General features: G+C 43.2%; 2 protein-coding genes across 6 annotated transcripts; one reads left to right on the forward strand and one right to left on the reverse strand.

The window, feature by feature from the left end:
- Positions 1 to 224: 224 nt before the first annotated feature.
- On the reverse strand, positions 225 to 6,901 carry Dark (Death-associated APAF1-related killer). Its single transcript, XM_020942323.2, has 11 exons — positions 6,612 to 6,901; positions 5,343 to 5,762; positions 4,363 to 5,000; positions 4,180 to 4,303; positions 3,923 to 4,119; positions 3,575 to 3,819; positions 3,325 to 3,514; positions 1,590 to 3,267; positions 1,414 to 1,533; positions 1,207 to 1,353; positions 225 to 1,148 (listed from the first exon to the last, which is right to left on the reverse strand). The coding sequence occupies exons 2-11, from the start codon at positions 5,742 to 5,744 to the stop codon at positions 456 to 458; spliced, it is 4,434 nt and encodes a 1,477-aa protein (XP_020797982.2). The 5' UTR covers positions 5,745 to 5,762; positions 6,612 to 6,901; the 3' UTR covers positions 225 to 455.
- A 2,186-nt stretch (positions 6,902 to 9,087) lies between these two features.
- Positions 9,088 to 12,967, forward strand: Paip1 (Poly(A) binding protein interacting protein 1). 5 transcript variants are annotated; one of them, XM_086828844.1, is made up of 5 exons: positions 9,088 to 9,277; positions 9,349 to 9,487; positions 9,753 to 10,387; positions 10,511 to 10,699; positions 11,251 to 12,967. In XM_086828844.1, exons 3-5 carry the CDS (start codon positions 9,782 to 9,784, stop codon positions 12,088 to 12,090), a joined length of 1,635 nt encoding a protein of 544 aa, XP_086684970.1. In that variant the 5' UTR covers positions 9,088 to 9,277; positions 9,349 to 9,487; positions 9,753 to 9,781; the 3' UTR covers positions 12,091 to 12,967. The 5 variants fall into 5 exon arrangements, with proteins under 5 accessions (XP_086684970.1, XP_020802050.1, XP_086684969.1 ...); XM_020946391.2 differs by having other exon boundaries at positions 9,753 to 10,699; XM_086828843.1 differs by having other exon boundaries at positions 9,183 to 9,487.
- The last annotated feature ends 380 nt before the right edge of the window (positions 12,968 to 13,347 follow it).

The raw sequence follows: 13,347 nt of genomic DNA on the forward strand, positions 1-13,347 counted from the left end.
ATTTTGAAACTGTTATTTGAAATTGTACATCTAAATGTCCGCTCAAAAACGAGGCTGCCAGAGGTCGCGAGCCCTGGAACCACCGCAATGTTGTACAACTCTCAGCTGACTCGGCTGGCAGTTTTTCAACACTCGGATCCAAATCAAAACAAACGCACACAAACACCCCCGCCCACCCCTCTCACACACACATACCCACACAGCGCAGGCAACAAACGCGGGAATTTTCAGAAGTGTCGTTTATTCTGTGACGATCTCGGGGCTTGCCAAACAAAAGGCAGGGCAACGCACCCGGCGCCCTTTGAGATATCGGACGTTGACGTTGCCTAGGACAAGGCGGGTCCCAGGAAATAAAGCAGCAAGACCACTAGATAATAGAGCAGTAGTCCTATAAATGCCATGCTGTAGTTCCCGTTTTCCCGGTTTGTGCGCCGCAAAGAGGCGCACCTCTGGCGTCATGAGGTAGTGGTGGCCGCCGCCTCCTGGACGGGACTCAGGTTGCCCACCACATCGGCGCCCACATTATCATCGTCGTCGGGAAGCGGGCTTTCGATTATACGGAGATCCTTGAGGTCTTCATACTGCATGCTGGCTATTTTCTCCAAGGATCGGTCACTTATGTCCTGCAGATCCGGCTCTGGAGGATGCAGACGACTCAACTCCAGCAGCTGTAGATGGTAGTAAACGCCCTCGTCATCGATGGCATAGAACTGCGAGAACTTGGCATCGGTGAAGAATTGACGGGCCTCGTTGCCCACAAACTTGATGCAGGCCAGGAGTTCGGGCCGGATGGCATTGCCGCGCTTTTTCCGCCACAGCGGAACATCTGCTTGTGTCTGGCGTTCGGGAAAGAATTCGCGGGCTGCAAACGGAGAGTCTTCGTCCATATCAAAGGCTATGGGGGCCGCATCCACAGCATCCTCTTCCGGCGTGGCACTGTGCAGCTTGTGGCGGCGACTGCGCCTTTGCTGCTGATGCCGTTCCACCTGGTTGTTGCGCATATGCGTCACGTTCCAGAAGCACAACTGCTCCGCACAGCTAATCAGCAGGAGTTTGCAAGGCGAGAAGCGTAGCTGGCGGATGCAGTGCTCATGGACATCCTGCACCCTGTAAACCAACTGAATCTGTTGGTTATCCAAGGCATAGAGCTGCAAAGCACATTATTAGATCGAATTTAACCAATGGATAACGAATCCTCAATCCTACCTCTATAGAGCCATTTTCAAAGCCCAAAGAAAACATGCTGCCATCCTCAGTGGCGGCCAGGTAGCTGATCTTTGCCTTTTGACCAATCTCTTCTTCGCAGATCCGTTCGTACCTCAATTGGGTGCCACTAAAGACGATTCGTAGAACCTAAGGATCGGATTTTCATTTAATTTTATCACTCTTTGTTTACGCATTTCCATATCTCACCTCTATGGTGTTGTTTCCGTAGACCAAAAAGAGAAGTCCATTCTTGAGATCAAAACCAACAAGGCTTTCCACTGACTCTTCTGGTTTATCAAATGCCGAGGGATTAGCGAGATCCAGGTGCTGTTAAAAAGTAGGTTAAAGTAATTAGTTTAAAGAAAAATGTAAATAATACTCACGCAGACTCCGTTGTCGGAGAACAGGATAATGAACTGTCCTCCTAGAAGACACGCGTACTTGGTGCCCACATCCAGCTGTAGCGGCCACTGGTCATTGGCCAGGCCATTATCAGCTCTTCCCAGTTGGAATATCACAGTCTTTTGAGCGCCATGGGCAGATGCCACCAAAAACTGAGCGCTAATCTGCTTGAGGTAGTCGATAGGCTCTGCAATAAACTGTTGCGGCAACACCGCATCTCGATTGACATCGATGATCACGCCATCAATATAGCCAACAAATATCTGTTCATCGTTCAGAGCGGATATGGAAGTTATCCTTCTGTTGCTGGCAGCATGCGTAGGTGTAATTGTAGACCACGGCGAAATGCTAGACCTTCGACGGGCACAGGGATCGGTTGCCGTTTCGATTTGATGTATTCGCTCTTTGGAATCCACGGCCAGGAGCTGCGTCCGCCCGCTGGTCATGTCTAGCAGCGAACGAAGGTAGACATTGGGCTCCAGGCAAGCCCTGGTCATCACACTCGTCTCATCTGCACTGTGCACCCAGGCGATTCCGCGACCTCGACGGGAATTAGCGCCGCTCACGGATCGCAACGTGTGGACATGGACCAACTGCTTGCCCTTGGCACCACACAGAACGATGTACTTGTAGACTGGATCACAGAGCTCGTATATATCCACACATTCGATATGTTCGCTGACATTGCTTCGGAGTACGGGATCAGAGCTACGGAGATCGTACACGATCAGACCCTCTGTGGTGCCCAGCAGAAGGTAGTCTCCGTCCGCAGACCGCTTGCCGCAGGTGATATAGCTGCCTTCGGGCAGCTGCACTGCCTCCGATTGCAGGTTAACATTAAGGCCTGGGAGGAAGTTGAGTCGCCAAACGCTGTGCTTGAAGATAAGCAAAACGCTGGCGTTCTGGTTCCGTCCGTTGATTGCATCCAACGACAAAGGTCTGTCGTTGTGGACATCGAAATTCGGGAGTTCCGGTCTTTCGCCGGAACCATTGTTCAGATCCCACACAGTCAGCGTGCAGTTGGCGGTACAGACTACGTAATATCGCTTCAATACCAGGACAAAGCTTCGGATTTCCATCTGGGAGGTCTTCAAAGTGGGCGTCTGAGAGGGCTTGAACACCTGATCTTTCTCATCCCAATTCAAGATGCTGACATCACCATTGCTGAAAGCCACATGCAACTGGATCTTGGAGTCAGCCGCCACAGATGCCTGCTCATCCAAATAGAATGCAGTTATTTTTTGATCGGTGTAGCTCCCAATGAATCGCTTAACCACGCTGTTTACCAGCTGTTTGTAGCTACGGGTACCGGTCGGCTTTCGCAGTTGTGTGGAGCCCGGAGGACGCACACGCTGTTTGCTGCCGCCACTGTGTCGCCTGCCCGGGCAATCGGGCCAAAGGGGCCAGAGTTTAACGCTGCCGTTGCTGTGCATAGTAATTAAATGCCGTTGGTTATTGAACACACCCATTCGGAGGATATCACTGCTATCGTTTTCATCCCTCAGTAGGTAAGTGTCTTCAGCCTCGAGCGAGACATCGGTGAGCAGCAGCTGCTTGCTGGCCAGCGCCATCAGACAAAAGTCGTTGTTCAAGTAGACTGCGTGGCGGACTTCGTTGTTGCCCAGATTGATGATCTGCCGGTGCTGATGAAAGCGACCACTGGAAAACGGAGAAATAATTTATTTGGAAATAAAGATTGTAAGACCAGGTACTCACTGCTCTGTGAACCAAACATGATCCTTGAATCGTTGCACCTGTCGATGGGCCTCCTCAAAAATGGCCTCATCCTCGGCCATCAGTGCGATTCTTAGAAGGTCCGTGAATTTTGAGCGTATAAGACTCTCCTCGATCTTGGGCAGGAAATCCAGAATGGCATTCACCAGACGCTCATACTTGGAGTCATTATCTGAACGAATAATTGTCAGAGTAATTGCGAGATTTCTTTGTTTCTAATCATTGTACATACCGCAAATATATGACTTGTAAAACTTCAGCTGCTGCAGTGTGTTCAAGATCGATCCGCTGGCATTCCAAGCCGTTGTATCGTGGCGAATCTTTTGTTCCAGGAAGCGAAAATCGAGGAATACCTTGCGAAACAGAGCCACTCGCTCAATGGGCTCAATGGTCTTCAGATGGTGTCCAATGTGGCCATAAAAATATGTATCCAGGGAAGGCAGTATCAAGTCGTCATGATCAAAGGCCCTGGGAATGCTTTAAAAGAGAGAAGATAATGCCATATTATTTTAAACCTTAAATAGTTAAATATATATCGAGATATATTAATACATTTTTTAAGGTCAAGGCCAAAACTCACTCATATCTATCAACGATCCTCCGATTTAAGACAGCAACGTCATCAACCTTCACACTCAACTCCAAGTATATGGCGGGTATACTAATGGTTGAGTTTTTCGGCTGCTTCTCTACCAACGAATACTTGTGCAGCTTGTTTACCACCACCATCGCATCATCGCCATCGGATTTGTCATCGAAGAAAACCAGAGATAGGAGCTGGAAAACGCTAAAGATTAGAAACGACGAACGAACGACTAGATTTCAAATCTCACGCACATCGATGGGTATGTGGGCAGACGGAGGGAATATGGACAGTCTGTCAAACATTTTCCTATAAGCAGCGGGTTCCAGAACATTCAAAGAGCCCTCGATTATGGACGTCAGCTTATTGCAATTTACACTAAAAATGTAAGCGGGTTAAGTAATTTAATTCGTTGTTAATCTTCAATATCTACTCACTGCTTCCAATTGTCCCAGGTGGCCAGACCATCGCGAATGCTCTCGGCAATGATACTCAGCCGGCGTGGATTTGTGGTTAACACTTCCCTGGGCAAGTCCTGCGGTCGGCATTGGAGATATTTAAGAAACAAAGACTCGACTTCATCAGCCGTCAGCGTCATCGAGTGTTCATCCAGGGAAATGTGAGTTGTGGTAGCCGGTGACAAAAAGTCGGCGACTCTTTTGAACCTGGTGGTTAGCAAGATTTTGCAGCTTAAGTTAAAGGCACTCCAAGCCTTTTCGTTTTGCACATTTCGAAGGACAAGCAGGCAGTTCTCGTACGGCTTGCTCTTCAGGAGGCGGCGCAAGTCAGCCTGGACACTATGGATCCGCAGCTTGATGTTGCTGCCATGCTCACTGCGACTGCTGCAATTGGGATCGATCTGATGCAGCAGTGTTTGCAGCATTTCTAGCACCGTCTCCGGACTAATGCAATTCTTCATGTCCAACCAAAAGATCTTAAAGTCCATCTTGCACTGAACCTTGTAAGAGGAACAGACGTCCAGAGCTAACCAATCTTTACCAGAGCCCAAAATGCCATCGACCAGGACGTTTTGGGCTGGCCGAAGATTGAGGAGGGCCTCCGTCAGTTTCAGGTACTGTTAAAAAAAAGATTTGGTATTGAGATTTTACATTCTTTGATTACTTTATGGTATGAATTTATAATCCCTATATATGGGGCTAGGTTCCTGGCATAATTTTTGAGTGAAGTTTAATATAAATACCTCATGAGTTACTTTAAAAATTAATATACGTTATGTTCAAAAGTTTTTGATAGGGGGAAAAAATAAATACAAATATTAAGGGGTTTTTACGACGTTAATAAATTATGAAAATTATGATTAATTCTACTGACAACTAATGTTTACCTAACAATAAAGAAATAAAGAATACAAATCAGATTAAGGCGATTAGATAAAGAGAGAAAGAGGTCTTCCTACCGGTTTGAGGCGATTCACATTGTACTTGGAAAACACTTGGTTATCGTTGTATAGCCGATCCCGCTGCTCTATATATAGTCTAGTCTTCTCGCTCGGCCGCTGGTGCTCTTCCTTGATGGCTGCCATAAGGAATTCATAGTTGGGTTGGTCCTTTGGATTCAGCACTTCCTCGACGAAAGCCTTTATGGTTTTTTCGCCCTTGGCAATGAGGGTCCAAAACAGGCGGTACGTGGACTCCTCCGGATCCCTGGACTTGACGATGTGATCGATTTCCTCTTTGGAGAGCATCTTGTAAAGAATGTCCTGGACATCTTTGCAATCGAAGTCATCGATGAATGGGTCAAGGAATACGAATAAAATGTCCTTGTAGCGATATTGCTGGTAATTCGTATCATACTCCATGTTGATCTTAATGTGGCACTGGGAAGTGTAGAAAAAAAAAGAACGTTTATTATTTGAGATGCTATTGAAATCCCTAGGGATTTAAAATCTGTTTGCAAAACCTTTAAGGATCGCCATCCGTTCAACTCTACAGCTTTAAAATAAATAGTTAAGCCTATGAAACGCATTGTACAGAATGCACATATATTTTTCAATTCTCTTGGCGCCAAGTGGTCATGACCCACTTAAATTGAATGCAACAACATCGCAGTGGAGACCGCCAAAAGATCAACGCTTTGGCCAAAATTAAATTAGAGGAGTCCGGTGGCTAGCCTCCGAAAGCGGCTCCACAGGCCGAGATCGGGATGTGTGTAATTTCACAACAATCCGCTGCCAAGGAGACAAACGTGATCAGCTCCAAATAACTCAGAGATGCAACGTGAGTGGCCATGAGGAATTGAATCCGAAAAGGAAATTCTGGTTCTGTGCACTCAATGCCCCAGCTACAAATGGGGCTCGACCCAGCTCCGATCAGACCCCACTATTTACTCCATTAATTAATTCAAGCTAAGATAAGCTGGCAGCGGATGAGTCACTTGGCTGCGGGGGGAGAGACGTGCGGAAAATAAGTGCGACAACAGATAGATGTCAATGAACTTGGGGGCGCCTGTGTGGGTGAGTCGCACGCGTCACAGTACAACAATTAAAAGGGGGAAACACAAAAGAATATTTGCAAGGAAACAAACTAAAAACCGGGGAGGTACGCAAATAAATAGCAAATTAATTATCCGCGGCGACATCCCAGGAACACGCCACTAACGCACACAGGTGTCTCGGTGTCCTTGTGGGGCGATGCACCTGCCCGACGAACACTGCATCTATACTTACGCTCCGTTTATTTATAACGAACAAACGTCCGTCAATCCTTATATTTAATTTATATGTAAATATTGCACTTAATCTTAAATTAGTTTATGCTGCACTTGTCGCACTCTCTCTGTGTTCACATGGCGTCGTTGTCACACGCGGAGAAAAAAATGTTGTGAACTAACAATAACAATTATTAAAATCGCACAGTCGATTTAACAAAAACAAACTATAATAATTCCTTTTTTATATTTTACTATTGGTCACTCTGAATTCCGAAGATATTTATTTTTCGATATTTTGGTCACTCTGAATTCCGAGGCTGGAATTTAACATTTTACTTCCTAGATAATCATTTTACACGTTTACAGATACATACATGGTTTCGAATTCTCATTTTAGGGGTAGAATTCTTATGTATGATGTAAAATTTGTAACATTCCGAAGCTGTTATTTCACATTTTACATGACTAGATACTTAAACACGTTTACAGATACATGTATAATTATCATGTAAAATGTGCAATTCGTAACATATCCGCCCTCATTAACAAAGGAGAACGTAAATGAACAGAATTTTCTGTCGTTGTCACTTCAGCTTTTATCCCGCCAAATTTGGCTTTTTTGGAATATCAGACGCGCGAAACAATTGAGAATTGCGGGAAGTCAGGATTTTTTACAATTTATTTGGTACTTTTTCCTTTATTTTTAAGCTACATCATTGCGAAAAGTGTACCATTTTTATTTTATAAATATGCCATCTGCGTGCAAGAGTCTCACAAATTGACCATTTGGATAACTTATGCATCAAGTACGCTTGTTGAAAATATACCAAAATATCAATATATCGATATTAACAAGTGATGTTTTATATTATATGTGTTTATACAAAAAACATCATCAGAACGATATTGTTTTTAAATATTCGACAAACCTAATTAAAATTGCAAACAATACAAGTTCAGATGATTAAGTATTGCCAGCTTACCTTATTTATATTTGCTTACTTACTTTGAAAATAAAAAAGCTTAGTAAGGATATAGCGAAAGATGTAGTTTATTTAATATGTATCTAGCAAATTCTAAATATATTATGTCACATTAATATAGATTTTATTTATACTACTTGTGTTTTTTATAAGAAATTAAATCTTAATTTACGGACATGGTGTAATTACATCTCTGTAGCATTTAAAAAACCTTAAAAGTTAAGGAAGAACGAAAAAGGTCAATTACTTTACATTTTATTTCTTTGCCTACAAAATTTGAGTATTAAAATTTACAATGTTATCATTGTCAAATACTTACTTCTTAATTTCCGTATAAAAAAATTCAATCCTGATAAATAAATGTAGTCTAATTTAAGAACATCTTATTAGATATAATACAAATTTAAGGAATTCAAAGATACGTTTTAGCGTGGCAATCAGCGATTAGAGGACCGTACTGCGTTGCCGAAATAATACCACATGCCTTTTATAGTGTTGCAAAGTTCAGCGCGGAGGAAGAGAGAACAAGAAAGTTAGGCAAAGGAAGAGGCGAAACCATTCGCCGCGAAAAACAACAAATGAGGAATCTTACTACAGTAGGTATTGCCCATAATTTCATTGTGCCCATTAGAAAGCTTTATAACTAGGATTTATAATGGTTTTTTTGTTCTACACATAGTGAATGTAGGGTAATTCCATTACTGTAAAAAAAGTTGAATATGAACATTCCAAATGAAAAAATTTTAAAAAATTCCTTGAACATTGCAATTAAATAATTAATATGAATACAATTATAAATATTCCTTTTAGAAAAAGAAACAAAGTAATGCAAACATTCATTACATTCACCTGTAAATATAACAATAAATGTAATATTATAATAATAATAATATGAATCATTATAATTTGAAAACTTTTAATTATATATATATTATTAAATATATTTTAAAATATATTTGTATTATATTAAATTTATTGAAATATATACATATGTATATATAATTTTTACATTCACAGTTTTGGGTTTTCCTCTACATTTAACGATTGTTTCTATGTTAGGCTTATGATATCGTCTTCCGATTTTAATAAAAATTCTGATATAGTACAAAATGGCTATATCTTAAAATATATGAAAATCTGTTGAAACTGGGAAAGTTAATTTTTTGTTTCTAAAAATTTTCCAATCATTCCCATGGCAGCTATATTATATAGTCATCCAATTCGGTGCTAGTATATAGAAGACTAACTGGAAAGTTTCATTCAGATAGCTTTAAAACTAAGACCCTTGGCTAGGTTGACTCGGCTTTTTATGCTGAGCAAGAATATACATATATTCTTTATATATTCGGAAATGATTTCTTCACTGCGTTGTTAAGTCCTGAATTAAATTACTCTGCAAGAGCAGTAAAATCACATTTTCAGCCCGATAACGCTAGTATAAACAATATTCGTGATGTTAAAAATATACTTAATTTATTAGTCGTTACATATACAGCAGCTCTGAGTTCATTTGGTTGCCGCAAGGCAATTACTACTGTAGTGATTTCGCAAAATCCAACAAGGTATTCGCCGCGAAAAAAAAACTAGGCATTCTCCCTGCCGCCAGGTAATTTTCCGCTAGCCACTTGCGACCACACTGCACGGTGAAAAGGAAAAAAGATTATTAATTTTAATAAGTTTTTCCCGGAGCGAATAATAGGTAATTATCATCGTACATTGGCACTCGGTCGCGTCCCCCAATAAAAAACATCATCCCCCCAAACTCGGCAGCCCGCGAAGAAAGCACGGTAGCACGAGAGCAGAAAACGAACGCAGGCGAAAGTTGAAAAGAGTGACGACGCAAGCAAGCAACGACGAAGCAACAAAAAGAAAATCGGCGACGTATACGTTCAACTTCGACAGAATTAAGGTAGGCATTTTGAATTTCCCAGCTTTACGGCACGAGCTTGAATTTTCAGTAAGTGTGAAAAACACCAAGTGGATTTCGGCAACAAAGTCAAAGCGAAAAAAGGAAAAAAAAAGTTGCGCGAGGAAAACAAAATGTCCGCGACCCTGGCGTCGCCGACGCTCGGCATCGGCGTGGAGCTGCAGCGAGAATGTGATTTAACCAGCTTAACGCTAATCTAGCTTTTGTACATCTCTTTCGTTTTCGGCTAACCCCTCCCCGTCCGCAGTGTTTGCCGAATCCAACGCCGCCACCGCAATGTCATGCCGCGCCCCCTTCGAGCCCGAAGAACAGTATAGGCAGCTGCGCCGACCCAATGCTAGCGGCGGATCTGTGTCCGTGGCCGGTGTCATGCCGACCGGAGCCGGTTTACCGCTAGAGCAGCAGACCCATCTCTTCAATAATTACGAGGCCGCCGCCGTCGCCGCCCAGGGCTACGCCCAGGCCCAGGACTTTGCCGCTGGCCCGGCTGTAGCCGGCTATCAGCACCAGGTGCAGACCCAGGGTCAGGTCCATCCAGATCAGTTCAAGCTATCGGCCTCGGCCTCGGAGTTTGTGCCGCAAAGAGCCGGGCCACCGCCGCAGCAGCAGCACCAGCCGCGTCATCAGCAATATCAGGGACAGGGCGGAGGAGCAGCTCCCTATGCACAGCAGCAACAGCAGCAGCGCTTTATGAACGGCTTTAAGCATCATCATCAGCAGCAGCACCACCAGCATCAGCAGCACTACAATCATCACCACAATCAGCATCAGCAGAAGTTCAACAACGACATGCAAAAGCTTTCGATTTCCGTGCAGCACCGCCTGCACCTCAACAACCAGCAGCAGGGCTCGGGCAATTATTATCAGCAGCAGCAGCAGCAGGTACACCAACAGAACACACACCATCACCACCAACAACACCACCAGCAGCAACAGCCACACAACCAACACGCCAAGTTTCAACGGCATGCCCACTTGAATAACTCATTCCAACAAATCGCACAGCAAAATCATCACCACCACCAGCAGCAGCAGCAGCAGTATTTCCAGAACCAGAACCAACAGCAGCAGCAGCAACAGCAGCCATCCACTTCGTCCGCGGCGGCCTCCTCGTCGTCCTCGAACTCATCGCAGCCAGACATGGCCACAATTGCATTGGAGTATCTCGATACAGTCATACATTGCCTTAACCAGGTGAGCAATATAATGTAGATGCTGATGGGAGTCAAAGGTCTGAAATCGCCAAAAGTTAACTCTTCCCTAAGGGCGAGACGTCCACCATTCTTATTTCTCATTCCACGTTCATACTTAAATGTTATATTTAATATCGAACCATTGCCATACATGTCGATCTAGCCTTGTGTTTACACAGCTGCGAATCTGAGTACCAAAATAGCGGTCCCAAACTTTTATATATATAGTAAAAGCAATAAAAGTATAAAGAGATATAATAAGAGATAAGAAAATGCAATCATCTAAGGCCTTTCCAATTTATAGTGGGATCACATGTTCTAGATTACAATCTCATTCATCATAAAATCCTTTATAAAACCTTAGGTAAAGTACTTTTAAACATTATTAAAACAGTGCTTGTTTTAGTAGACTTCTAAAATGAATTTATTTGTTAGATAGTTGTAGCGAATATTCCATACTATTTTACTTACACCCTTATCTCGTTCATAAATTTAGAATTAACCTTTACGTTATAATCAACAATAATAAATTGTTATGCTCTTCTCCCCCAGAATCCGGGCCAATTTGATACCATTGCTTCACGCTTCCTGACCATTTTCGACGGCATGGAGAACAACCAGTTTGTCCTCTCCATCGCCATGGAGGACATCTTCGAGAAGTCCATTGAGCAGCCCAACTTCCGTTACATGGGCGCCAAGCTGTACAACCTGCTGCATATGCTAAACCCGAAACCGGACTCTTTGTTCCACACGCTGCTGAAGTGCAAGCTGGACTACCACCAGGAGGAGGTGACCAAGTACATGCGCTCCAACGAACATCAGAAGGTGCGCGAGACGGCCCTCTTCCTCGCCGAACTGTATATGCAGTTGCGCGGGGAGGACGACTCCCGTCTCCAGTTGATTGCGGTGAACATTGTCTACTCGCTGAGCAAGCTTCTGCTGAGCGAGAGTAACGACAACGTGCGCTGCCTCTGCCAGACCCTCAAGCTGGCTGGCTACGATCTAACGGCCGACTGCCCGAAGGACATGCAGGAGATAATCACAGCTTTGCAAGCCATTGAGCTCAAGTCCCCGGGCAAATACGCCATGGCAGCCAGCGTGATTGCCTTGCAGCAGAACAACTGGGGTAGGAAGGTGTCCAATGCTTTGGGCGGCGACGAAGATACCGTGGCGGAGCCGCCTCGCCTCAGTGATGAGCCAGTGTTCTATGGGCCCGATGGCCGTGAACTGACCGTTGAGGAAACCGACTTCCTGGCCGCCGAGGACGATACCGGCAGCGATGGCGAGGATTTCGATGGCGATGGCGGCGAACTGGATTTGGATGCGGAGATGGACGAGGAGACAGAGCGCGCCTACAAGGAGTTCTGCAAGCAGGGCAAGCAGAAGACCTAGGCTGTGGACGACGTCGACGACTGTTGTTGTGTAGCGCTAACGGTAATGGGGGGCGTGGCAGGTGACACAGGATAGGGTAGGAGTTTCGATGTGATGAGATTAAATGAGAGAAATGGAGAAAGGTTTAGGGAAAAGAAGAGACGAGTGTGGTTGGAGCATTTCCATACAAATTCTCGGTTGTAGAATCGATGATTGCAGTTGCTTGGTTCAGAACCAGTTGTGATTATCTTTTTAAATTATTGATAGCAAATTGTTTGTGATATCTTCGTGTTTCATGCACCACACACATCCATATACACATACAGCATATAATATGACATGTGTTTTTGACTATGTTCAGACGCTTTTTTGTGTGATACGCCCGTTTGTATCTGTATATCTCTAATAACTAACTTTACTCTCTGCCAAGTTCATTCATCAGCTTTTGTCTTTATTATTTTATTTATATTTTTTTTTTTGTGTACTTTGCCTAACATCTTCATTGATCAGTTTTTCCAAGCCAAGCGCCAGGATTTTAACTTTCTCGTTTGTAAAGCAGCAATTAAAACAGCAATAAATATAATTGTAGAACCCCACTGCCACGCCAATCCGAACCGCTTGCCCGCTTACACCCACAGACTGCAGACAAACGGACACGGAGCTGCACTCAAAGACTCGTACTCATATGCGCACCCACACACTCATAGAACGGCAGATGAATAAAAAACAAAAACCGCAAATTCACATTCAATTAACAACATTCTCTTGATCATACAAATCGAAAAACGAAAAAAAAAAATAACAGCAGCCACGCCTAATTTTTAAATAATTGTAATTAATGTTAACGAAAACCATGATTTAATTATAAATAAAATTTATCGAATTGCGTTTAAAACAAGTTTCAGTTGAAAGATTTGTATTATTTGTATGCCTCTGCAGGGTATTATTTCTAATCCTTTAAATCATATTTGATCAGCATCAGCAGCCGAATCCATCTAGCCATGCATGGAAGAAAAAAATTGTTAATTTTTTTTTTTAATTTATTCCATGATTAAACTTTTTTTTAAATTAAAAAATCAATATGATGCTTATAGCCTAACAAAAACCAACAAAGGAGAACGTTCCTGTCCCAGGATAGTTTCCTTTCTTGTTTACGAAATAAGTATAATTTAAGTTGGGTTAATTCAAAACTACAAGGCATTAAATTTAGATTTATTCCTATCATCATAGTAATTAAATCATGGTTATTTTATTTTTCGCAATAATTTTATTTCCCAA

This window comes from Drosophila serrata, unplaced genomic scaffold, assembly GCF_035046125.1.
Source record: "Drosophila serrata isolate PLE 108 unplaced genomic scaffold, ASM3504612v1 contig_184, whole genome shotgun sequence".
In the NCBI taxonomy this organism is placed as follows: domain Eukaryota; kingdom Metazoa; phylum Arthropoda; class Insecta; order Diptera; family Drosophilidae; genus Drosophila; species Drosophila serrata.

Bases quoted from the DNA above. Each gene is read 5' to 3' on its own strand.
- Dark (XM_020942323.2), bottom strand. From the start codon at position 5,744: ATGGAGTATGATACGAATTACCAGCAATATCGCTACAAGGACATTTTA. The intron at 3,820-3,922 runs GTGAGTTTTGGC...TCTCTTTTAAAG, and splicing joins AGGATCGTTGATAGATATGA to CATTCCCAGGGCCTTTGATC. The intron at 1,534-1,589 runs GTGAGTATTATT...ACTTTTTAACAG, and splicing joins TCTCCGACAACGGAGTCTGC to CACCTGGATCTCGCTAATCC.
- Paip1 (XM_020946383.2), top strand. From the start codon at position 9,619: ATGTCCGCGACCCTGGCGTCGCCGACGCTCGGCATCGGCGTGGAGCTG. The intron at 9,677-9,752 runs GTGATTTAACCA...CCCCGTCCGCAG, and splicing joins CGTGGAGCTGCAGCGAGAAT to TGTTTGCCGAATCCAACGCC. The intron at 10,700-11,250 runs GTGAGCAATATA...CTTCTCCCCCAG, and splicing joins TCATACATTGCCTTAACCAG to AATCCGGGCCAATTTGATAC.